Source organism: Lepus europaeus, chromosome 8, assembly GCF_033115175.1.
Source record: "Lepus europaeus isolate LE1 chromosome 8, mLepTim1.pri, whole genome shotgun sequence".
In the NCBI taxonomy this organism is placed as follows: Eukaryota; Metazoa; Chordata; class Mammalia; order Lagomorpha; family Leporidae; genus Lepus; species Lepus europaeus.
Genome location: NC_084834.1, coordinates 120904379 through 120930008, shown reverse-complemented (window position 1 = coordinate 120930008; position 25630 = coordinate 120904379). Strand labels below are relative to the sequence as shown.

At 39.7% G+C, this 25630-nt stretch overlaps 1 protein-coding gene across 1 annotated transcript in view; it reads right to left on the bottom strand.

The window, feature by feature from the left end:
* The window catches only part of PDCL2 (phosducin like 2), a 45895-nt gene extending 21262 nt beyond the window's left edge, over window positions 1-24633 (bottom strand). The window contains exons 1-3 of the mRNA XM_062199294.1: window positions 24556-24633; window positions 1284-1404; window positions 631-721 (exon numbers count right to left, since the gene is read on the bottom strand). Of these exons, the coding sequence (XP_062055278.1) occupies window positions 631-721; window positions 1284-1404; window positions 24556-24561 (218 nt within the window). The 5' untranslated portion in view covers window positions 24562-24633. The remainder of the gene's footprint in view (window positions 1-630; window positions 722-1283; window positions 1405-24555) is intronic.
* Between the last annotated feature and the right edge of the window lie 997 nt (window positions 24634-25630).

Below are 25630 nucleotides of genomic sequence, written 5' to 3'. Positions count from 1 at the left end.
CAACAGTCAGTTTCTGCCAGTTTAGTTGTTGTCTAAGTGAAAAGGTGGTTCTTGGAGCTTCCTACTCTGCTGTCTACCTCGGAGACGGCTCATTAGTTACTTTTTTTTTTTTTTTACAGTGCTTTAATTTGGGTTTCTTTAATGTTTGCTTATGATTAAAGTTATTCACTGTTGAGAAGGATACCACAGGAGTGATATGTTTCGTTTTTACAATGCCTTTGTCTCATTTTAGTATCAGGTTAATGCTGACTTTGTAAAATAAGTTGGGAAACATACAAACTTGTTCTAATTTCTGGAATAACATTTAATATTGGTAATTAATTATCCATTAAATGACAGAAAACTGATCGACATCATGCTAAGAGAAAAATCTTTTTACTGATTTATTATTAATATTTTGTTTCATTCATATGTAATTTGATAAAGTTCCACTATATTTATTTAGATAATATTCTATTTAAGAAAAAGCAAGAGTAAGAAAAAAATGATGTAATTCTATCTTATATAACAGGGGTTTTTGGATCTCACTTAAACATTTTTTTAAAAATCTATTCCAGATGACAAAAATCCTTAGTTTCATTGTATTTCTTCATTCAAAAACTTCTAAGTAACCCAAATGCATCACTGTACCTATATACTTCAATAGCTTGCATGTCTTCCTCATCAAAGTCATCTTCAGCTTCCTTCAACTGTGCAAGAGTCATCTTTTCATACGGTTTAACTAAAACAACATGAATTATAGATCATTGTTTAAAACTTTTTATTTTGTACTCAATGTCTGGAAAAATGGAATCTCAGGTAAGTTGAGATTAATAACTTTAAACAAACTAGAAGCAGGCAGCCATAAAATAGCTTCACATATTATAGAAATTATAATATAAAAGCTATTTTCTCAAAGTTCACAGAACTGACAGGCTATATTTAAAAATAGATGTAAAAATCAATTATACTCCATAAATTTAGGTTTCTGCCAAGTATAAGAAAATCTTGGTAAATAATCCATACTATTGGATCAAAATAGAAAATAATCACAAGGTATAAGGATATTGTTGGGGCAGAAACTTCACTAGGTTACATGCCAGGATATTTCAGCTCTGTTACTAACTTGCATGAGATTTGCTACACGTAATTTAGTCACTTTGGGAGTCACCATTCTCATTTTAAAAGAAGGGGTTTGGTTTACATTAAATGATACCTAAGTCTTCTCTCCCTCTATGAAATGCATTGTTATGACCTTAACTATATCATCCTCTTCATTTAGCCAAGCAAAAGCACAACTATACCCATGGCTTCTTTCTGTAAACGTAGAACCATTTCTTCAATTTCATCTTTTGGTTCTTCTTTTGGAGGAAGAATGCCAAAGTCTCTTAAAATCTCATTCCATTCTGTATCTTCATTTGGGTCCTACACCACACATACACAAATGGAAAAGAAAATTAAAATCTATTAACATAGCGGTGGTACACTTTAACTTTTTTTAATTTTTAAAATTTATTTTTACTTATTTGAAAGACAGACAAGCTCTTCCATCTGCTGGTTCACTCCCCAAATATGTATTTATAACATTGACTTATTATGTAGCGCTTCCAGTAATACAATTGTGAACTCTACCTATAATCACAGCATTGTATAATAGAACATAATGATCTACATTTTTCCACTTTCTATCACTAATGGGATTACATACTTTGATAAACAGGATGTATCTTCTACTCCCATCTTACACTGAGAACTATAATAAAAATATCAATTTAGAATATATAATTGAAATATTAAGGAAATTAAATCTGGAGTCACAGAAAATTCTTTGATGACTGTAAGAAAAAACCAATTCACATCACGTGTAAGGTTTGGCTTCTTTCTCTATGTGAGCATTTACGACCTTTGGGTAAAACTTCCTTCTACTTTCAGCTATAGAGCATCATGGGACTTTCACTCATGGATTAAATCTTAGAAGAGGCTAGGAATCTTTCTACAGTTCAATTTCTACCAACCAGTATTTCTCTTCTATAAAAGTTAACACTTTTTCTTGTTTCTTTATTGTTTATCTTTTATTTGCAGTTTTTCTAGAAGTTGTCTACCATTTTTTATTAGCTATTGTCTTTTTAGCCCACTGTCCACACTCCTGACATTTCCAGAGAGAAAACTGAATTATGTACATGAGTAAATGATGTAATGAAACCCAAGATGTTGTGAATGATCTCTCCCTCATTGATAATGGATTGGAATTGTGGCTTGCTTCTGACAAATGAATATAGCAAATATGAAGGAATATAATTCCTGGGATTACAGTCCACAAAGTCTGTAACTTCCATCATGCCAGGACTCCCTTGCTCGCTGGCTTTGATGAAGCAATTGCCATTGTGAGGCACCCTATGGAAAAAGCCAGGTGACAAGGAACGCAGCAGCAGCAGCAAGCTAAAAACTGAGAGCCTTAGTCAAACAGCCCAAAAGGAACTGAATCCTGCCAACCACCACGAGTGAGCACTGAAGTATACTCTTCCTGCATCATACTTTCAAGTCAGCCCCCTCGCTGCTGGACAGCTTGTCTGCAATTAGCTGTCTAAGAGACCTCTGGAGCTAATATGTTGTCTTTTCATTACTTGGCTACATTTAAGATTTTCTTTGTCCATGATTCTTCAGTTTTCCAACAATGCATCAAGGTGTGTCATTTCTTTTTGGATTCCCTGGATTCTAATCTTTCCAAATATTTGTTGACTGTCTTCTCTCTCACTTCTTCTGAGATGCCAATAAAACATATGCTACACTTCCTTACTCTCTATTTCTTACTTTTTGGGGGTAGTTCTATTCTTATTTCTGTTCTAACCTAATAAACTGATTCCCTGACACTTTGTATTTGTTTCAGTTTTTGTGTGGTAAAATACATATAACACAACATTTAACATTTTAAAGATTTTTAAATGTATAGTACAATAGCATTAAGTTATATTTATAATGTTGCACAACCAATCTCCACTATCCATTTCTAGAATTTTTAATCATTCCAAACTTAAATTCCACTCATTTTTATGTCACTTTACTTTTTAACATTCTAATCAAATATCATTATGGGGTACACAGCAACACTATGATACATGTACACAATGTGGAATGAGTGAGTCAAGTCAATTAACATATCCATCAAATTACTACCCTTGCAACCTGTCCCCATTTTCCTGACAACCCTACCTTTTGGTAACCACCATTCTATTAACTATATCTATGTGTTTACTTTGTTTTAGATTATATACCATTTAAGTGAAAAACTACAGCTTTTGTTTTCCTGTGCCTGGCCTATTTCACTTAATATAAAGTCCTCCAGGTTTATCACATGTTGTAGCCAATCACAGAATTTTCTTTTTAAGGTTGAATAGTTGTCCATTCTGTATACATTTCACATTGCTTTAGCTACTAATCCACTGACGGACACTTAGGAAGAATACAACATGACTATTGTAAATTATGCAGAAATGAACATAGGAAGGCAATGACACATCAATTTCAAGGATATGCTTCAAAACTGGGATTGCTAGATCATTGAGTAATTCTATTTTTACCTTTATGAGGAATCTCTATAGTGTTCCATAATGGCTATTCAATTTATATCCTACTAACAGAGTAGCAGGGTTCCATTTTTGGCATATCCTTGCCAACATTTATCATCTTTCATCTTTTTGATAATAAAATGTTGATTTGTGTCATGTGATAGGTCACAGTAGTTTTAATTTGCATTTCCTTAATGATGACTATTTTTTCATTTATCTGTTGGTCATTTGTATATCCTAAGAAATACTTATTCATCCAACAACACATTAGAAAGATCATTCACCTTGACCAAGCTGGATTTATCCCTGGTATGCAGGAATGGTTCAGCATTCCCAAATCAATAATGTGATATATCACATTAATAAAATGAAGAAAAACCATATGATTATCTCAATAATTGCAGAGAATGCATTTCATAAAATACAACATCCTCTTATGATGAAAACTTTAAGCAAAGTGGGTATAAAAGGAACACTCCTCAACACAATCAAGGGAATTTATGACAAACCCACGGCCAGCAAACTTATTGGGTGGGGAAAAGATCCATAACCAGACAAGGAAGCCCTCTCTCACCATGGCTATTCAATATAGCACTGGAAGTTTTAGTCAGAGCCAATAGGCAAGAAAAAGAAATCAGGGCCGGCGCCGCGGCTCAGTAGGCTAATCCTCCGCCTTGAGGCGCCGGCACACCGGGTTCTAGTCCCGGTCGGGGCACCGATCCTGTCCCGGTTGCGGCACCGATCCTGTCCCGGTTGCCCCTCTTCCAGGCCAGCTCTCTGCTGTGGCCAGGGAGTGCAGTGGAGGATGGCCCAAGTGCTTGGGCCCTGCACCCCATGGGAGACCAGGAGAAGCACCTGGCTCCTGCCATCGGATCAGCGCGGTGCGCTGGCCGCAGCGCGCTACCGCGGCAGCCATTGGAGGGTGAACCAACGGCAAAAAGGAAGACCTTTCTCTCTGTCTCTCTCTCTCACTGTCCACTCTGCCTGTCAAAAAAAAAAAAAAAAAAAAAAGAAAGAAAGAAAAGAAAAAGAAATCAAAGTGATACAAACTGGAAAAGAGGAAGTCACATGTCCATCAACTGAGAACTGGATAAAGAAATTATGGTATATGTACAATATGGAATACCACACAGTGGTTAAAAATATGAAACTGCCAGTTACAACAAAATGGATGCAACTGGAAACCATCATACTTAGTAAAATAAGCCAGTCCCCAAAAGACAAATACCATACATTTTCCCTGATCTGTGGTAACTAATAGAGCACCTAAAACGTAATCTTTAGGAGTGAAACTGACATTTTGAGATTTGATTTTTAACAGTCTTTGTCTCGACTGTTGAGGAACAATTTTTTTTTCCTTCATACTATTTGTTGAACTCTTAGAGTAGGGTTAATTTTATGAGTATAAAGTTAACTGAAAATATATGTTTATAACAATTAAGAATAGGAACAGAAGAGGGAGGGGGAAGAAGGGTGAGAGCGTGGGGGGGAAGGGAGGGAAGGGTGGGTGTTATCACTATGTTCTGGAATCTGTATATATGAAATATGTGAAATTTGTATACCTTAAATGAAAGAAATGCTTATTAATGTTCTTTGCCCATTTTATAATGGAGTTATCTTTTTTTTTAAGACTTACTTATTTATTCGAAAGTCAGAGTTACAGTGAGACAGAGAGAAAGAAACATCTTCCATCCATTGGTTTACTCCTCAGATGGCTGAAACAGTGCATACTGGGCCAGGCCGAAGTCAGGAGGTTGGAGTTTCTTCTGGTTCTCCCATGTGGGTGCAGGGATCCAAGCACCTGGGCCATCGTCTATTGCTTTCCCAGGCCATCAGCTGGAAGCTGACTTGGAAGTGGAGCAGCCAGGACTCAAACTGATACGCGCATGGGGTACCAGTTATGCCACAATGCCAACCCAAATTACTTGCTTTTACTATTTTTTGACTGCTTTATATGTTTCAGATATTATTTATCAGATGAATTGCTTGAAAACATTTCTTCCCAAAATGCTTTCTTCACATTGTTTCCTTTGCTGTGCAAAGCTTTTTAGTTTGATGTAATCCCCTTTGTCTATTTTTGTTTTGGTTGCCTGGGATTTTAGGATCAAATCTAAAAGATAACCATTGCCTAAACCCATGTTATGCGATTTTCCCACTGCTTTCTTGGTAGTTTTACTCTTTCAGACCTTACTTTTAAAACTTTAATTCATTTTTTGGCCAGCGCCGTGGCTCAACAGGCTAATCCTCCGCCTGCGGCGCCGGCACACCAGGTTCTAGTCCTGGTCAGGGTGCTGGATTCTGTCCTGGTCTCTCCTCTTCCTGTCCAGCTCTCTGCTGTGGCCTGGGAGTGCAGTGGAGGATGGCCCAAGTCCTTGGGTCCTGCACCCGCATGGGAGACCAGGAGAAGCAACTGCCTCCTGGCTTCGGATCAGCGCAGTGTGCCAGCCGCAGCAGCCATTGAGGGGTGAGCCAACGGCAAAGGAAGACCTTTCTCTCTGTCTCTCTCTCTCACTGTCCACTCTGCCTGTCAAAAAAAATTTAATTCATTTTGCATCAAGTTTTGTGTATGGAATGAGATAAAGATTCAATGTCATTCTTCTGAATGTGGATATCCAGTTTTCCCAACACTATTTATTGAAGAGATTGTTCTTTTTCCATTGTGTACTCTGGATATCTTTCTCAAAAATGAATTGACTATAAATGCTTAGGTTCTTTGGTGGTGTTTCTGTTTTGTTCCATGAGTCAATATATATGTTTTCATGTCAATTCCATGCTACTCTAATTACTACAGAATTATAACACAGTTTGAAGTCAGCTAACGTGTTGCCTCCAGTTTTGTGCTTTTTGTTCAAGATTTCTTTGGCTATATGGTGGTTTTTGTGGTTCCATATGAATTTTAGGGTTGTTTATTTCTATTTCTGTGAAAATTAACTGGAATTTTGACAGGAACTGCATTGACCCTGTACATCACTTTGGGTAGTGTGGACATTTTAACATTATTTCTTCCAATCTGTGAACATAGAATATGTTTTCATTTGCTTGTGTGTCTTCTTCAGTTTCTTTCATCATTATTTTACTTTTTAGTGTGCAGATATTTTATCTCCTTAATTAAATTTATTTCTGAATATTTTATCATAAGATATGATACATGGGTTTGTTTTCTTGAAGTCTTTTTCAGAGTGTTCATTGTTATTGTATAGGAATGTTACTGATTTTTTTTAAAGATTTATCTATTTTATTTGAAAGAGTTAGAGAGAGGAGGAGAGGCAGAGAGAGAGAGAGAGAGAGAGAGAGAGAGAGAGATCTTCCATCCACCGGTTCACTCCCCAATTGGCCGCAACAGCCGGAGCTGAGCTGATCTGAAGCCAGGAGCCAGGAGCTTCTTCCGGGTCTTCCATTGCCTTCCCAGGCCATGGCAGAGAGCTGGATTGGAAGTGGAGCAGCCAGGACGAACTGGTGCCTATATGAGATGCCAGCACTGAAGGCAGCAGCTTTACCCACTACGCCACAGCACTGGCCCCTGCTACTTATTATTTAACGTTGATTCTGCATCCTGTTTACTGGATTTGCTTATTATTTCTTGCAGTGCTTTGGCAGATACATTAGGTTTCCTATATATAAGATCATATTATCTGAAACTGCAATAATTGTTCACAGTGGCTTCACTTATGTCAAAATAATTACAGATTCTAAAATAGCTTAGTAACTATTTAAAAATATTTAAATTATGAGCTATACATTCCATTCTCTGACTCCTGAACATCATCCATGAACAGATCTGAAGGAGTAGTTATAGATGTCTATCAGCACGTTTAGCATAACATATCAACCTAGGTAGCTAGCCATTTAAGTAAATAAATTACAAAAAGAATGCATGAAAGACATACTAATTCTTTCACAGAAGAAATATGACTAAACAACCAAGATTCAGCATTTTTCAAGAAGTTCATAGGATTATATTGAATAGAACTAGAACAAGAGGTCAGGTACAGGAATCTCCCAGTCAGTTCTGGCAAAGAGCAAGGATATTGTAAAGTGTCTACCAGGCCATTAGTATAAATGCCTGCATTCAGTGTGTATTTCAGAGGCATGTTTTTGTAAAGATGCAATGTTAGAGAGTGTTTCTCATTCAGCTTGTTCTAAGATGTGAAAATTCTCATCAATAGTTGTGTCGATAAAAATTAATCCATGGAATAGGCTTAAGATAAAATTAAAGTATAGGTTCTAAGTATCAGCAGCTTAAATAATTATTCATTGTTATATTAATAATATTCATTAAAATAATACAATTAAAGAATTATATGTTTACATTGGATTATACATATGATTATAAAGTGTTAATGTTTATTGTTTGTTTGAACATAACATCCATGCAACGTTGCCCAAGTCCTTTACAAGACTTGGAGTTTCAATCTCCAATAAAGGGGAGTCCTTAAATCCAGTTTCAATAGATTGCATAGTATAACACACATTCTCTAAAAATGTATATACCGTAGCTCTTGGTATTAGATAGCCCTGTACATAAAATGTTCTTTCTTCGGTAACAAACTTCTCATTATGGATTGTAACAGGAGTTTGATATATACCATACATTCAAGTAGAATGAGCTAATCCGCTCAAAAAGATTCAAAACATATCCGCCATACGAAGCACAACTGGAGGGTCTAAAGTAACCCAATTCTAATAATGTCTATTGTCCTCATTGAGAGGTCTATAGAAAAAAACTAAAAATCTGTTGTATGTCTCACAGGATCTGCTTTTTTTTTTTTTTAAGCAACTAGTATGTTCTCACAGAGGTATAATTTTTGTTGAACAATTTCATGTTTAAGTAAATTTATATTTAAATCCTTAGTTTTTTGCTCCAATAACTCAGTAGTGAATGTAAGAAGTTTCAACCTGTCTTCATGTAATCACAGAAGAGGGTTAATCTCAGTAACAGATTCAAGGATATGTTCTAAAACATGTCCTGTTTCTTCAAAAAAGTGTTGTCTCTTTTGTTTCTCTGCAAACAAAGCAGTTTTTAAATTCTGAATTTCTACTTCCTAAAATGATCTGTCACTAGTGAAGTTATAATGCCCAAGGCTGCAGGAAAATATTTCTGTCCATGTTGTAGAAATCTTTGTCTCAATTCCAAATACCAGCTAAAGGTAGAGGTCTATAGAAAGTAGACACATAAAAAGCTTTATTTTCCAGTATTATGTACTGTGATAAACCTTCGTTCAATCAGAGTGTCACCCTCCATGGTGTGGATTTGTATAGGTTTGTATAATAATCTAAATGGCCTAGTCATGATGTGTAGAGTGTATGTGTGGAATATATGATAGGTGGTGATTTGGTAGGCCCCTGGGTTCACGTGGGTTTTCAATGTTCTGTCCTTAAACAAGCGTAGGCATTATAACACCCTCTGCTATGCATGGCTCAGGTGAACAGTCTTTTAACATAACATTCGTCAAAATCTATATGAACAAACCACATAGGCTGATGCAAAGAGATTGATCTTTAATTGTTAATGTTATCAGCTGGCACACGTGCAGATAAAAATACCTCATACCAAGGTTCTATGACTCTTTATTGCATTGTTTGTAAACCCGTGTCACTTCTGTGAGCATTGGGCATGTTTCCTCCCGATGCGTCCCGCCAGTCAGGGGTTTTACCTTGAATGTTTGTGGAAATATTGGGCAGAAAGTAAAACTGCAAGTCTTGATGAGTATGTTGTGCACAAAATGCCAGGCTCAAAGACGGTTTGTTCAGAAGAGCTGGAGAGGCTAAGCCTATAAGGCCTTTTACAGATATTTTATGTTCATAGTGATTTGCGATGTTAAATGAAAAATATTTATATCATTTAACTTTTGTCATCATTCCCAAAAATGTCAACGACAGGTGTATATGATTCTGTCCTTGTAGGGGAGGTAGCAAAATAGATAAGATGGATTCTACTTTATGAATAAAAGCTAAAAATATGGATTTGCCTATTCTTTCAGATGCTTTAGAGTATGAATAACTTTTGTCTACTGAAAAAGTTCATGAAAATTCATTTTAACTTACCATAAGTATTTTTGAAGTCCTTAACCATAGTTCAAATGAGAAAAATGAAGATATAAAGGGAAAATACAATCTCCAAGCTTGTGATCCATCTTACAGTATGTTACATTATAAGCAAAAAGTGGGAGCCAAGTTTATATATATTTCCATGCAGATGCTGAACTGTCAATTAAAAATTGCATGAGGCCGGCACAGTGGCATAGTGGGTAAAGCTGCCATCTGCAGTGCCGGTATCCCATATGGGTGCTGGTCCAAGTCCCAGATGCTCCACTTCTGATCCAGCTCTCTGCTATGCCTGGGAAAGCAGTAGAAGATGATCTAAGTCCTTGAGCCCCTGCATCTGTGAGGGAGACCTGGAAGAAGCTCCTGGCTCCTGGCTTCAGATCAGCATAGCTCCGGCCATTCTGGCCAACTGGGGAGTGAACCAGTGAATGGAAGACCTCTCTCTCTCTCTCTCTCTCTCTCTGTGCCTCTCCTTCTCCTTGATTTCATGTAAATAAATAAATCTTTTTAAAAATTGCATGGATATATTATAAATCTCTTCAGCTGAATGCTCACCTGTCCAGATTAGTTTCACTAATGTCATTAGGAAATAGAAAATTTTCCACAACTGGTGTTTCCCTAGTTTATAATGGGTGTGGTTCCATTCTGATTTCCAGTGTAAGGATTGTGGGTACTCAAGTTATGGTGCATTAGATATTCATCTGGTGTATATTTATGCAGAAAAAGGGCATTAAGTTTCAAATCCATCAAGTAATACAAAATATGAGACCATTGTCTACCTAAAGGTAAAGGAATATCAGTTTGTATGCAACCATTCATACTGGGTATGTATTGTGAATGTCCACAGTTCCTAATGAAATATAATTTAAAACAGGTTAATATGTTGAAATGAAAGATAAGTGTATTAGGAAGTAAAGTTATATTGCCAGTAAAATTCATAATATATCCTACCATGTAAATTGATTCTATGTCAGGGCACAGAGTGGTGATAGTATCCTCTTCATTCTTGGTCATGGATAGAAAGGAGGGATTTAATTCAGTAAGATTTTCAAAGGGTGTTATTGGTGTGGAGTGCTGCTTCCAGTCCATTTCCGTAGCTGACAATTTAACTCTTTGATTTTCATAAAACTTTCAGAAGTAAGAAAAGAATTTTGGACAGAATGCCATATGCCAAAGATAGAGTCTCCTGTACATTTATGTATCCAGAAATTACCAAAGGTAGGCAAACTGAGAAAACCTAGGAGTTTCTGTGTATAGTAAGTAACATTATTTTCCACTGAAACTATTTCATAATCCTGAGGATGTTCTTAAGGTTTTGGATTTGTTGTCCTTATGGGAGAAAATGCAAAAGGATGATAAATTAACTTCATAATAGATGGTTTGGTCAGAGTTGTCATGTCCTCCACATCATCACCTTGCTTATAACTATTATTTGAATAATATTTACATTCTGTGCCATTATAATTTCAGTCACCTATTGCATCTATGTCTTCCTGTGGACTCCACTAAAACCCATAAAGTAGGTTGGGATAGCTTTTCTAGAGTGTATCATGGTTAGCATGATTGTAGCATTAGGTCCTGACTGGAAAGAATTAGGTTCTATTTGTTCATCAGGAAAATGCATCTCAGGCTTTATACTATGATATAGTATAGTATGGTCTAATGTATGATTATACCTGTAATGCATATTTTCATAATTTAGGTTATAGTGGTGTTTTGTCGACATAGTAGGACATCTGTGCACAGTATAGATTGAAGAGCTCATTTAGCCTGCAGTGTCCCATCATGACACACAGACATGCCATGTCACAGCTAGTCACATCTGTATGTTTTACAGTAGCAAATTCAGTCCATTCCCTAGACACTTGTAATCTGTAACATATTCCTTATGCATGCTTCCCTGTTTTTATAACAGCAATATGAATGTGCTTTCAGCACGAGTTCAATACACAAGTCCTGTTATGTCATATGGTATAGCAGGACTTTCAGGAGGATACAGAAATACAATCTTTATTTCCTCTATAATTTTCTCCCACTCGGGATTTGGTCTAGGGATTGCATTGGCTTAGTAGCAGCAGCAGCAATAGTAGTATAGTAGTAGTAGTAGTAGTAGTAGTAAGGAAAGAAGGAAATAAAAAGAGCCAGAAGTAAATTATACATTACAATATCACAAGCACTATTTCAGAAAGCAACAGAGATACAGAAGGATGTATTAAAAGTAATTCTGTCTCACACAATGTCATCTATGGATTGTTAGCTCTGTGTCTTTGATATACAAAATTTGTCAAATATCCCATTTCATAGTACAATATTCAAGCAAGACTTACATAAAGATTGTCATCAAGGTATCACACTAGTCACTGAATACCTCAAAGTATTTGTCTTAAAAGTTCCTTATGTTTCTCTGGAAGATGTCCAGTAGAGGGTGTTCAGAAATCAGGTCTAGGTGCCCAAGAATCTTCCTCTTATGCAGTAGTTCTAGAGGAAGGTTTCAATTAGGCCCAAAGTGTAATTGGTAATTAGTGTACAATCATGTGAAACAGTGACACTGACATTTTGCATATAGCTTCTGTCTGGACAAAAGATGTAACGACCTGCTAAGATCAGCACAATGTGTATCAGGATCAATGTAGATATCAGAGATGTGAGTATGGAAAAGTATACCTGATGAGGTTCATGCTCTATAACGGAAAGGGTAGAGAATAGAACAAATCAATCTGCTATAGCAGCTCTGGCTAAAATATCTTTCAATGTACATATTACTTATTATGGTGAGCGTATGCTCTCTTTCACTAAAAATCTGTTCAGTAGTCTTAGGAAGATATTTATTTAGTCTAGCTCTGTTAAAAATTATGTTTTTAGCCGGCGCCGCGGCTCACTAGGCTAATCCTCCGCCTTGCAGCGCCGGCACACCGGGTTCTATTCTCGGTCGGGGCACCGGATTCTGTCCTGGTTGCCCCTCTTCCAGGCCAGCTCTCTGCTGTGGCCCGGGAAGGCAGTGGAGGATGGCCCAAGTGCTTGGGTCCTGCACCCCATGGGAGACCAGGAGAAGCCCCTGGTTCCTGCCATCGGATCAGCGCGGTGCACCGGCCGCAGCGCACCAACCGCGGCGGCCATTGGAGGGTGAGCCAACGGCAAAAGGAAGACCTTTCTCTCTGTCTCTCTCACTGTCCACTCTGCCTGTAAAAAAAAAATTATGTTTTTAGTATCTCCAATTTACAATATTGCTGTAAATGTTTAAAGCATGCTAATTTTGCCAGATTTTGTAATGTACTTGTTTCTTTTTCATTAAGCAATTAAGATATTTGTTCCATAACCCTAGGTCATAAAATTGACATATCATTATTCATCTACCACACATGAGAATACTATCGCCTTAGCCTTTCTTAGAAGAGCCACCCAAGTATCCTGGCACTGCACAACACAGTGTGTTACCAAGCACATCATGTGTAGGAAGTCATCATGTGGCCATGATACTTTTTCAAAAGTATAAGCTTTAGGTTGAGTCTAACTCAGTCAAGTGGTCACATATACAGCATTTATAATTATATGTCTCTTGTGCTAAATGTAAAAGTACATTAGTTATGCACCTGGTAAAAACAGATGGGTTCTTCAATGTAGCATGCACATAGCTAATTAAATAAATCACAACAAATAGTATGAAAACAAATTTCAAAGAAAAAATAGAAAATTATTAATATGATTAGCAAGGTCAGATGGGTAATTTTGTGAAATTAATTTTATACAACTATTAGTTGTTCAGTAAGTGTTCTTGTGTCTGTCTCCTCATAATTCTTATGGAGATAATTATTTTTGTGATATTTTACTAATATTTTTATAAGGTAATTTAGAGATTTTACTGGCATTTGGAGAATGATCAATATTTGATCAATATTTGTTTAAGAAGTTATGAGTTGTTTATGCAATCTTTCTCTTTAAGTTAAACAATGCTAAACCTAGAGCTTGTTGTAGACTAGGCTATATATTAATTGCAGTTCTCTTTTTTAAAATTTTTTAAAGATTTATTTGAAAGAGTTATGGGGAGAGGGGAGATAGGGAGAGAGAAGGAGAGAGAGAGGGAGATCTTCCATCTACTGATTCATCTCCAGATGGCCACAATGGCCGAGGCTGGACTAGGTAGAAGCCAGGAGATTCTTCTGGGTCTCCCACATGAGTGCAGGGGCCCAAGCACTTAGGCCATCTTCTGCTGCTTTCCCAGGAATTGCAGTTCTCTTAATCTTTCAATAAAACCTGATACAGTTGGATTATAGGCCAAATGAGATTTCCTTTGGTCATCTAAAAGGGCAATCATAGATTGAATTCTTTTAGCAGTAAAGTATGACCCTTGGTCACTTTCAATAACTTTTGGTGGTTCACAATGGCACACCAATGTAAAATGTTTTTTTATGCTTAATGCTGTTAGGTGTTTGTAGGACACTACTGTTCCTACTCCTGAATAGATGTCCATCCATGGGACAGGCATGTTTTTTATTGTAAGGTAAGTCCTTAGGGTCAATAAAATAAATCTAGCATGTACAATTAAATGTCAGGCTTATAAGTATAATGTGGCTCTCTAAATCTAGATTTCTCTGTAAAATGTCTACTTTTTGTGCAAGATTTCAACATAATCCTTATTCTCTGCCACATATTTTTCTGGCTCTGCCTTTGAAATCATTGACAAAAGCCATGCACATCTGTTAAGTCCTGTGAGACGATGTACTTCCATTACATCATCAGTTAATTCTGCCTCGGACTCCAGCGGATTAACTTCATAGGAGTCTAATGTTTTCTTATTATGTAACATCGGTATGCATCCAACTTTACTTGTATAAACCTCATAGTCTTTCAATTTAGTAGGTAGTTTCCTTTTCCTCTTTAGTCTGTTCATAACTAATGGAACATTATCTGGTTTAACAAGTTAATTTGCCCAGTTATTGTAATGCTCCTCTGGAGTACTGCTCTTTTTGTGTGGTGACTCATGGGTAACATCATTTTTTATAAGATAATTTAATGAGTCTAGTTCTAGCCAGTAATCTCTGCACCAAATAGCTTTACCATTAATTTTATAATATATCTTATTCCAGTTCTGTCACCAGATGCTGATGTCATTTGCCACTGCCCATGAATCAGTAAATAATTGAACTGTCTTTTTTCTTTTACAGAGTGTCTCACTGCCAACACTGCAGCTATCAGTTTTGATGTTGTGCTGATTTAGTCCGACCTGATTCTCTTAGGACGATGTTGTGTGATGTTCTTATAGCTACTGTTGTCCATTTTTGACAGGCAGAGTGGACAGTGAGAGAGAGAGAGAGACAGAGAGAAAGGTCTTCCTTTGCCGTTGGTTCACCCTCCAATGGCTGCCGTGGCCGGTGCGCTGCGGCCGGTGCACCACGCTGATCCGAAGGCAGGAGCCAGGTGCTTCTCCTGGTCTCCCATGGGGTGCAGGGCCCAAGGACTTGGGTCATCCTCCACTGCACTCCCAGGCCACAGCAGAGAGCTGGCCTGGAAGAGGGCAACCGGGACAGAATCCGGCGTCCCGACCGGGACTAGAACCCGGTGTGCTGGCACCGCTAGGTGGAGGATTAGCCTATTGAGCTGTAGCACCAGCCCCCTGTATGTAGTGTTTAATACCTGTTTCCCCTGGCTGTCTTCCTGATAGGGACCTTTACATTTTATGGAAAAAATTTTTTCAGAAAATCTTATAACATTCCGATGTTCATTTCTTCTATACACTGGGCTACATGTATTAAAATTATTGCTATGGTAAGGTTCCCTAAAAGGCACCTCCTTTACTTTATTATTATTTACAAGTCTTATATTCTGTCTCCAACCAGGTCTAAAGTTTGTATTTCTAGGTCTAAAATTCTCTGGATCTTATCTCTGGATATAAAAGTGGATCTGGCTGGTACGGTATTTTTAGGTGTTACTTTTCTAACACTAAAAGTAAATAGTTTAGCACCCTGTAGGTCTTCAGCTAAAGACCACAGTTATATGTTCTGTGGTGTTGGCTTGAGCCATGGAGCTACACGGCGTTTTTAAATGTGGCGCTCCTCTTAATAGAGCCTTTTAAATAGCATTATTTGCTGGTACTTGCATAGGTGTGGTTTATCGCAGGGTTGCCCTCATATATTAATGCTAACATTGTTATCTTGTATGCTATTTTTATAGCTTCCTGGTTACTATCCCATTTAGCAGAACCTCCTAAAGCAATATATCTATAATGGGACATGTTTTTCCCTAAACTCTAGCTATCTTATCCCACAAGGAAAGTTCCCTATTTGAACGTCAAGTCGTTACCTGAATTAAACATAAGTGCTGGTTGTTCAGTTACAGCACTTATTGGCCTCATTTCATGTCCTAATAACAGATAGAATTTGCTTCTAAAGCCCCCATCGTTCGTAACCAATCAGCATCAGTCTCTGTCCTTTGGCAAAAGTCAGCTCTCATCACTTGTAATTCTGCTTCAGTTAACTTCCTTCCTTCTGTTCTCCACAGGGGTCCTTCTCCATGCTGGCAGTTTAGTATACGCTTCCTGGTTATAACTGGCCTTGAACTTCTCAGTGTGGCAACTTTCCTCTGGCATGTAGTCGCCATACTCATTTGGTGCACTGTTCTCATCTTCAGATTTCATATTCCCAGGGTCTGCAGATCTGCTTCTAATTAGTCTTCTTGCTAGCATCTCTGCATTTTCTTTTTCTTTTTCTTTTTTTTTAACAGGCAGAGTGGATAGTGAGAGAGAGAGACAGAGAGAAAGGTCTTCCTTTGCCGTTGGTTCACCCTCCAATGGCCGCTGCAGCCAGTGCATCTCGCTGATCCGAAGCCAGGAGCCAGGTGCTTCTCCTGGTCTCCCATGGGGTGCAGGGCCCAAGCACTTGGGCCATCCTCCACTGCCTTCCCGGGCCATAGCAGAGAGCTGGCCTGGAAGAGGGGCAACCGGGATAGAATCCAGCACCCCAACCGGGACTAGAACCTGGTGTGCTGGCGCCGCAAGGCGGAGGATTAGCCTGTTAAGCCACAGCACCGGCCATCTCTACATTTTCAAGATCGACCTGTGATAGTGACTTAACAGAGCTGGAATCTCCTTAGATGGAGCACTTCTTGAAAGAGGCTCTAGATTTTTAGGGTTGGTGAGGTCTGACCGTACATCCTCAGGGGTTTGCCCAGGAAGTCTTCATCTGACTTCTACCTCTGCTGGGTACCAAGGAGATGTCTCCTAGGGCTAAACTTCTTTCTAAATTTCTGAGCTAAATGCAACATTTTAGGCTAATTGCCACATTATACAACAACAGTGTTTAATAATAGAAACACTTCCAAACTAATCTTCTAGAACAGAAATGAACACTAGCCTTTCCCTGATAGAATTCTGCCTTTTCAAAAGCAAGTCTAGCAATAAATTCCATTGGATTTTTTCCCTCAGTATAATTGTGTTTAGCAACAAGTCACTCATAGGAAATCAAAATTTTTTTAAATTCAAAAAATTTAACTTTTAAAATTAAACTGTAACTGCTGATTTGATTCCCCAACTGGGAATCAAACCCAGGTCACAACAGTAAAAAGTGCAAAATCCTGCTGACTACACCAGTACCACAGGCACTGACCAGCAGGGCTGCGAATGTAGTCTTTCCTCCAAGTCCACTGGGCAAATAACCCAGGCAGAACTCTTTGGGTGACCGAACTGAAGTCTCCACCAAGGGGAGCGTCCCAAGACTGTGTCGCAGAGTGTGAGCCAGGTTCTTAGATCTCTGCAAACAGGAGCCAGTCGACACAATGCACACAATCTAGCATGCCTTTATTCAGATCAAGATATCGCACACTGCCTCACACGATCTAAGTGATATTGTCAAATGGCTACTTAGAGCGAGATGGAGACAGAGGTACAGAGCCTTAGGCACACTGCCTTAGTTAACCAACCAGGCTGAATTCCAGACGGTCAGCGGTGAAATATAGTTGTGGCTCCCAATGCAGCCCTGCTAAGTCGGCTTAATCTCAGCACTGCAGCCTCGTGTCATGGCTGACTCACTTGCTCTGAGGGTCTCGGGTCTCGGTCATCACTTCATGTTGTAGCTCCGTCCTGGTCCCGGGAGCTCTGGCATGCTGTCTTCTTGATGGGACGGCTTCTAACACCGGGACCACAGCGTAAGTGCTGCCCTCCATAATGGCCAGCTGGCAAGGCACCTGGATGGGCTCCTGGCACTAAAGCATCCCACTGGGCAGTTTTCCAGACTAACAGGTTGTGCCCTGGCCAAGCCAGGGTGACTGAAGTCACCAAGCTGAGGGATGGCTCATTACCTAAGATACATGTGGAAAGGCTCCATGGACAAGTTAGCTCAATGATGCTTCAAAGTCCTCCTTCATTTAAAGTCATCAAAAGGAGTTTTTCATGAAAAACTACTTGTTTTTTCTCCCTTACAGACTCTACCATCTGGCTATGGCAGAGTGGTTACAAGTTAATGTCCTTCCAAGAACATACTACAATATTCACAATGGCTTATGTCAAACTAGCCAAATATCCTAAAACAGCTAATATCTGCTTATTTTTGAATATTTTATATACGCTGTATACAGCTGGATGTAAAGTAGAGCAGCTGGGACCCAAACTGGTGCTCACACAGGATGCTGGTATTGCAAGTGGTGGCTTATCCGGCTTTTCCACAATGCCGGCCCCTATGCAAAGATGTTTTTTAATGTCTCTTTCTATTTCTTTGATCTCATGGTTGGTTCATAGCATGCTGTTTAATTTCCACATATTTATAAGTTGTCCAGGATTTCTACTGTCATTGATTTCTAGAAAAAGTCATTAAACAATAACACTGCTTTCTCCCCCAGACCCTGGTAACCACTATTATTTTCTATAAAAGTGACTATAGTAGCTACCTCATGTAAGTGGAACCACACAATGTTTATCCTTTTGTAACTAACTTATTTTACCTAGAACATTCTCAGGGTTCAATCATGCTGTGGTTTGTACCAGAATTTCTTCCCCTTAAAGCTGAATATTATTGCACTGTCCCTATGTACCATATTTTGTTTATCTGGTCATTCATCATTGGACATTTGGGTAGTGTCCTTTTGATTACTGTGAATAATGCAGCTATAAACATGGGTATACAAATGTCTGTTCCAGTCCCTACTTATCTTTTGGATATCTCCCTAGAAGTGCTATATCATATCTTCTGTTTAATTTTTTGAGAATTGTCATAGTTTCCCACAGCAGTTGCATTATTATACATTCCTACCAGCAATGCACGGGGGTTCCAATTTCTCCATATCCTTACCAGTCTTTTTTTATTGCGCACCTTTTTTTTATTACAAATTCCTTAGTGGGTATGGATTGATCTTTCATTGTGGTATTAATTACATTTCTCTAACGGTTAATGATGTTGAGCACCTCTTCATGATTTATTGGCCATCTGTATACCTTCTTTGGAGAAATGCTTATTCAAGCCCGTCTTAATCCATTTTGTGCTTTAACAAAATATCTGAGTCTTGGTAGTTTGTAAGAACAGAACCTTTTTCTCACAGTTCTAGAGGCCAGGAAGTCCAAAATGAAGGCAGCAGCCATGTTTTCTGCTGAGGATATGGTCTCTCCTTACAAGAAGGCACCTTGATTGCCACGCCATTCAGAGGGCAGGAATGTGGGTCCTCACATGGTAAAAGGCAGAAGGGCAAAAAAGGGATGAATTCCATCAAGCCCTCTTGTAAGGGCATCTAATCCCATTCACAAGGGAGAAACATAATAATGTAATCACCTCCTATATGTCCTAATGGTATCTCATGGACAACATGTGGATTCTGGAAAGGACACATTCAAACAACGGCAAAATTCTTTGCTCATCATTTTGAGTTGTTTTTCTTTAGTTGTAAAATTATAAACTCATTATATATTACTGATATTAGCCCATTAGCACTTACAGGATTTACAAATGGTTTTTTCCATAGTGTGGGTTGTTTAGTCACTTTCTTCCTACTATTCTTTGGCACAATGGCTTTAAATTTGGTGAAGTCTAATTTTTCTATTTGTTTCATGTTGCCTATGCTTTTTGTGTCCTAAGAAATCAATACCAAATACAATGTAATAAATTTTTTCCCTTATGTTTTCTTCCAGTTTTATAGTTTTAGCTCTTATAGTTAGGTCTTTGATCTATTTTGATCTAGTATAAGGTAAAAGTCCAACTTCATTCTTTTGCATGGGGATGTCCACTTAGCACCACCTGAAGAACCTAGCCTTTCCCCTACTGAATGGTCTTAGTACCCTTGTTGAAAACCATTTGAGGGGATGGTGCTGTGGTGGGTAAAGCCGCAGCCTGGGGTGCCAGCATCCCATATGGGTGCCAGTTCAAGTCCCAGCTGCTCTACTTCCTATCCAGCTCCCTGATGATGCACCTGGGAAAGCAGCAGAAGATGGCCCAAGTGCTTGGGCCCCTGCACCCATGTGGGAGATCCGGAAGCTCCTGGCTTTAGATTGGCTCAGTCTTGGCTGTTGCAGCTATTTGGGGAGTGAACCAGTCAATGGAAGATTTCTCTCTGTCTCTCTTCTCCCTCCCCTCTCCTCCCTTCCCCCTCCCTTCCCTACGCTCCCCTACCCTCCTTCTCTCTCTCTCTCCCTCTAACTCTGCCTTTCAAGTAAATAATCTTTTAAAAAATCATTTGAGCATAAATGTGTGTTTTTTTCAAAGCTCTCTATTCTATTCCATTAGATTTAAATGAGTCTTTATATCTTCATCAAAACCATGCTGTTTTGATTACTGAAACTTTATGGTATGTTCTGATATCAGGAAGTATGGGTCCAACAATTTTGTTGTTCTTTTTCAAGACTGTTTTGGCCATTTGAGTCCCCTTGAGATTCCACATGAAATTTTAGGATGAGTTTCTCTATTGGTGTAAAAAAATGCTGGGGATTTATCACAGGATTGCATTAAATCTGTGATCACTTTGGATAGTATTGACTTATTCACAATGCTAAGTCTTCTCGTCCACGAACATGGGATATCTTTTATTGAAGTCTTTAATTTCTTTCATCAATGTTTTGTAGTTTTCAATGTAAAAGTATTCCCCCTTGGTTAATTTATTCCTATTTTATTCTTTCTGATGTTAATATAAATGTAATTTTTTTCATTTCTTTTCAGATTGTTCATTTTTACTACATAAAAACATCTTTATCATTTTTTTAAGAGAGAAAAGCAAGATTTATTTAAGTCAGAGACCTCCAGCCAGTGTGGCCTGCAGGTGGGGGCTACAAGAGAGGAAAATTCTATTTTTGTTTTTTAATCAAAATTTTAAGGCCCTTTTCATTGCTTCCTACTCCTTGTAGCTCTTTCCCAAACAGGTCTTTTAATTTTTAAACATAAGAATCACAGTTTTTATTTTAAATCTTTTTCACAGTTGTTTTATAACCTGTTTCTGATTTTTTTTTTAAGTTTTGAATTTTATTTATCTGAGAGACAAGAGAAGAGGGAGAGAGGAGGAGTACAAGCTTCCATCCATTGGTTCACTCCAGAAATGTTCACAACAGTGAGGGCTGGCCCAGTCTGAAGCAAGCAGCAGGGAACACCATGCAGGTAGACTCCGTATGGTGGCAGGGATCTGACTACCTGAGCTGTAACCTGCTAACTCTCAGGATACACATCAGCAGGAGAGACTGCCAATGCTTTCAGGGTAAAAGTGGCTTTGGAGTAGATGGGGATGGAAACATAATTTTCTCTTTACCCTTCTCAGTTATGAGCTGGGACAGACTCCCATAATAAAAGAGGGATTAACAAGGGAAAAACAAACAGTAGTTCATTAACATGTATGCCTCATGTATACATGGGAGTTACCAAGAGAAATGAGTAAATTTCAAAGAGATGGTTTAGATTTCAGGCGTAAATACCATCGTCAGCTAAAACAAAGAGAAAAGGGTCTAGAGAAGCTAAGTTACAGGAAGAGCATAGTAAACACGAGCAGTGTTTGTTATATACATTCAAACTAGAAGATTCTCTTGTGATTTAGTCTTGCTTCTCTTCCTGGTATACCAGAAGAAGACACCCCTACAAAGAGAGATTTCGGCTATGGATGCAAATTTCCCTTACAAAAGGGTAACTTCTGTTCTGATTTCAGAGCTTCTTTTGTGCCTGCTATTTCTCAAAATAATCAGCTCAAAATAATCTTTATGGCATAGAGGCATATTTTCGCGGTGGCCTACTTCAGTCTCCTACAAGCTCTAGAAATGTACTTTTCTATTTTCTCTTCAATTTTTGTCTGACATCTTATTATGTCATCTATGATTTTAGGGAATCTCTTTGATACTCTAAAATTTACACTTTAGATAGCATTTTTACTTTTATTAAGAAGAAGAGTGGCGCAGTAGGTTAATCCTCCACCTGAAGCGCCAGCATTCCATATGGGTACCAGCTCTAGTCCCGGCTGCTCCTCTTCCAATTCAGCTCTCTGCTATGGCCTGGGAAAGCAGAAGGAGAAGGGTTCAAGTGCTTGGGTCCCTGCACCTACATGGGAGACCCAGAAGAAGCTCCTGGCTTCAGATTGCTCAGTTCTGGCCATTGCGGCCATTTGGAGAGTAAAGCAGCAGATGGAAGGCCTTTCTCTCTCCCTCTCACTGCCTATAAATCTCTCTCTCAAATAAATAAGTAAAAAATAAGAGCAGACCCAAATAATCTAGCCCTCATTATCAGAAATCCCAGCAATCATCTTTCAAGAATTCTCCACACACTTCACATTCCCTATCAACTCTATTTTTTCTCTCATAGCCAAGCTTCTCGAAAGATCTGTGTGGCAAGATTTGGAACATTTGAGTACTATAACCAGCGCCACCTCCTATTCACTCTAACCCAGTCCAACATTGCCTTCTGCCTCTTTCAAAGTTGCTCTGTTGGAGCGAGCATTTAGTCTAGTGTTTAAGATAACCACATCCCACATAGGAGGGCCTGGGTTTGATTCACACTCCTGACTCCAGCTCCCCATTAATGCAGACCCTAGGAAGCAGCAGTAATGGTTCAAGCAGTTGGGTGCTGGATTGTGTTCCTGGCTCCTGACTCCGGCCCCAGCTCAGCCCCAGTGTTTGCAGGCACTTGGGGAGTTAACCAGCAAAGTAAAGCTCTTTCTCTCTCATTGTGTCTCTCAAATAAATAGAAAAAAACTTGCTCTGCTAAAGTTACCTATGAGTTCCATGTAGCTAATTTAATTCACTGTGTGTGATTTCCTCAGAAGAAATTTTTTAAAAATTCAACAGTTTTTCTTGTTTAAACATTCTTGGTATTCATACTATCACATTTCTATGGATTTATTCACATTTCTCTGACTGCTCTTCCTTAACTGATCAACAAATTAATTGCAATGTGACTTAATGTGATAGTAAATATTCTATATTCTGCTATCCACTACACATCTAGAAATTACTGGTGTTGTGGCAAAGCAGGCAAAGCCACAGCCTGAGGCGCTGACAGTTTGTGTCCCAGCTGCTCCATTTCCAATCCACCTCCCTGCATAGGGCCTGGGAAAAGCAATGGAAGATTGTCCAAGTGCTTGGGCCCCTGTCATCCACATGGGAGAACCGGATGAAGCTCCTGACCTCAGCCTGGCCCAGTGCTGGCCACTGCCACCATCTGGGGAGTGAGCCAGCAGATAGTAGTTTGCTTTCTCTCTTTCTCTCTCCCTCCCTCTCTATATAACTCTTTGAAAATAAATAAATCTTAAAAAGAGTTTATGGAATTTTATCTAACAGAAATAGGGACCACAATCTATGCTTCTAACATACCATATTCTTTACCATGCCATAAATTGCTATAGCTGTCTGTCTCCTATTCCTGCAGAGTAAGCTGGTTTAGAACAGAGTATCTCAAACATTAAGTATTGAACTCTTGAATAAATCAATGAACAAAGGTTAATGTGCAGTTGCCTCCATTATCAATACATTTCACCCTAATTCCTGAAAAGCAGACGCAAATCAAGACAAATCTGCAATGTTTTTATAGCCTGTATAAAACAGGGGCCAGCCCTATAGTGTAGTGGGTAAAGCTGCCACCTGCAGTGCCCGCATCCCATATGGGCACCTGGCTGCTCCACTTCCAATCCAGCTCTCTGCTATGGCCTAGCAAAGCAGTAGAATATGGCCCAAATCCTTGGGTTCCTGCACCCACATGGGCGACTGGGAAGAAGTTGCTGGCTCCTGGCTTTGGATTGGCGCAGCTCCAGCCGTTGCCGTCAACTGCAGAGCGAATCAGCAGATGGAAGACCTCTCTCTTTGCTTCTCCTTCTCTCTCTGTATAACTCTTTCAAATAAATCTTTAAATACATATATATATATATATATTTGCTAGGAATCTACTATTAACACAGAAGAGTTATCCATTAACGATTATATTCATGTTCAAGATATCCTTATAAACATACGGCCTGTTCAAATACCAAAATAAAATACGTCCAAGAAAAACCTCAGTGGTTTTCATTTGGGGGAGCCCATGGGGGGTGGAGATTGGAAAGTGATAATTTTATTGTCAAAAAGATCAGAAAAAGAAGGGAAGGGAAAAAAGATTTAAAAAGGATGCTTGAGACAGACACGGAGGGCTCTGGGGAGTACATGCGAGTTTAACGGAGATTTTTTGATCCAGGGCCAGCTGCTCTTTTTCTAAAACGATGAAGGTAGCGGGAGAGGACAAGGGAGCTGCCCTTGGGCTGACCTTGAGGTCGGTTCAAGACGGAAATCGCGCCAGGTGTGAAAGGCAGCGGCGCAACTCCGACATCTCCGCCGGAGACCAGAGACGCCGGGGTCTCGGAGGCTTACAGCACGGCCTTCTCCCAGGCGACTCGGCTTTCTCCCAGAATGAGGCCGAAACTGGGATTTCTCTCAGAATGAGGCCGAAACTGGGATTTCTCCCAGCGTGAGGCCGAGAGCACGCAGTCAGCTCGAACGCGCTAGGACCCCAGGCCGTGGCCGCCCCCCTGCAGACCCGCCCGCAGGCGCCCCCCTCACCTGCATGGCGGCCCGCTCGGCCCCTCAGGCGCCCGCGGCGCTGGAGCCTCCTCAAGGCGCGAAGACGCCGAAGACGCCGCCACAGGCCTAGCGGTCCAACGGCCGCCGCCGCCGCCGGAAGCCGAGGAAGACAGAGGCTTCTGACGACGCGGGTGCGCGCGCAGCCGTCGCTAGGCAACGAGGAAGGCTCAGACCCGAGGGTCGGTGGGTACTGACGGCGCAATACCCACTGGTCACTGTGGGCCGCCAGGGCTGGTGTCCGGCCAGCCGGTCCGCTGCCACCCTTGCCAGGTCAACCGCTGATTCTGCACGGGAGCACCCGTCCACTGCTGAGCCCTCTCTCCACGGGCAGACAGCAAGCTCGCCGGGTGGGGAACCCCTCAGCAGAGTCGTGCGCCTGGAGACCTGGGCCTGTACTTAGAATTTGGAAGCTAGGGCACCCACAGTCCCCATCGGCACTTCCTTTTGTTGTATGTGTGCTTTCCTAGGGTGAGAGATCAGGGCTCCCACCAAACTCTTAAATGGGACGGCAGCTTTCCACCCGACCGTAGCCCACTGCCACAGGAGACAGCTGGCTTTAGGTAGAAACCTATAGAACTGAAGGATTTGATGTTTAATTTAAGGAGAATGTTTCCTAGGAGCCGGCAGCCGCTTAGGGAAAACACTTGGGTTATGCACCTGCTTTATACACGTGGTCCCAGAGACACAACAGGATTTGGAACAGAAGGTAAAAACACTTTTAATGACGTAATTTTAAACTTAGGTTTGACGTTGGACCACTCCATCGGTAGAGACTAGTTAATAATTGATACTATATTCCTAGGAGGCCATATATTCTGTTGTGTTTGTGTAGGAGACATTGATAAATGTAAATATTTTAAAACATATCACAGTTTTTATGGCCATGTCTTAATATGTCCTCTGCTATGGCTGCTTTTTTTCTTTCTCTTTATTATCCTAGAAACCCTAAATAATGTAAGTGATATATGTCTCTCTGAATTTCTGGGAGTCCCTAGGAAATACTGCCTAAATATATATATATTTTGACAGGCAGAGTGGACAGTGAGAGAGAGAG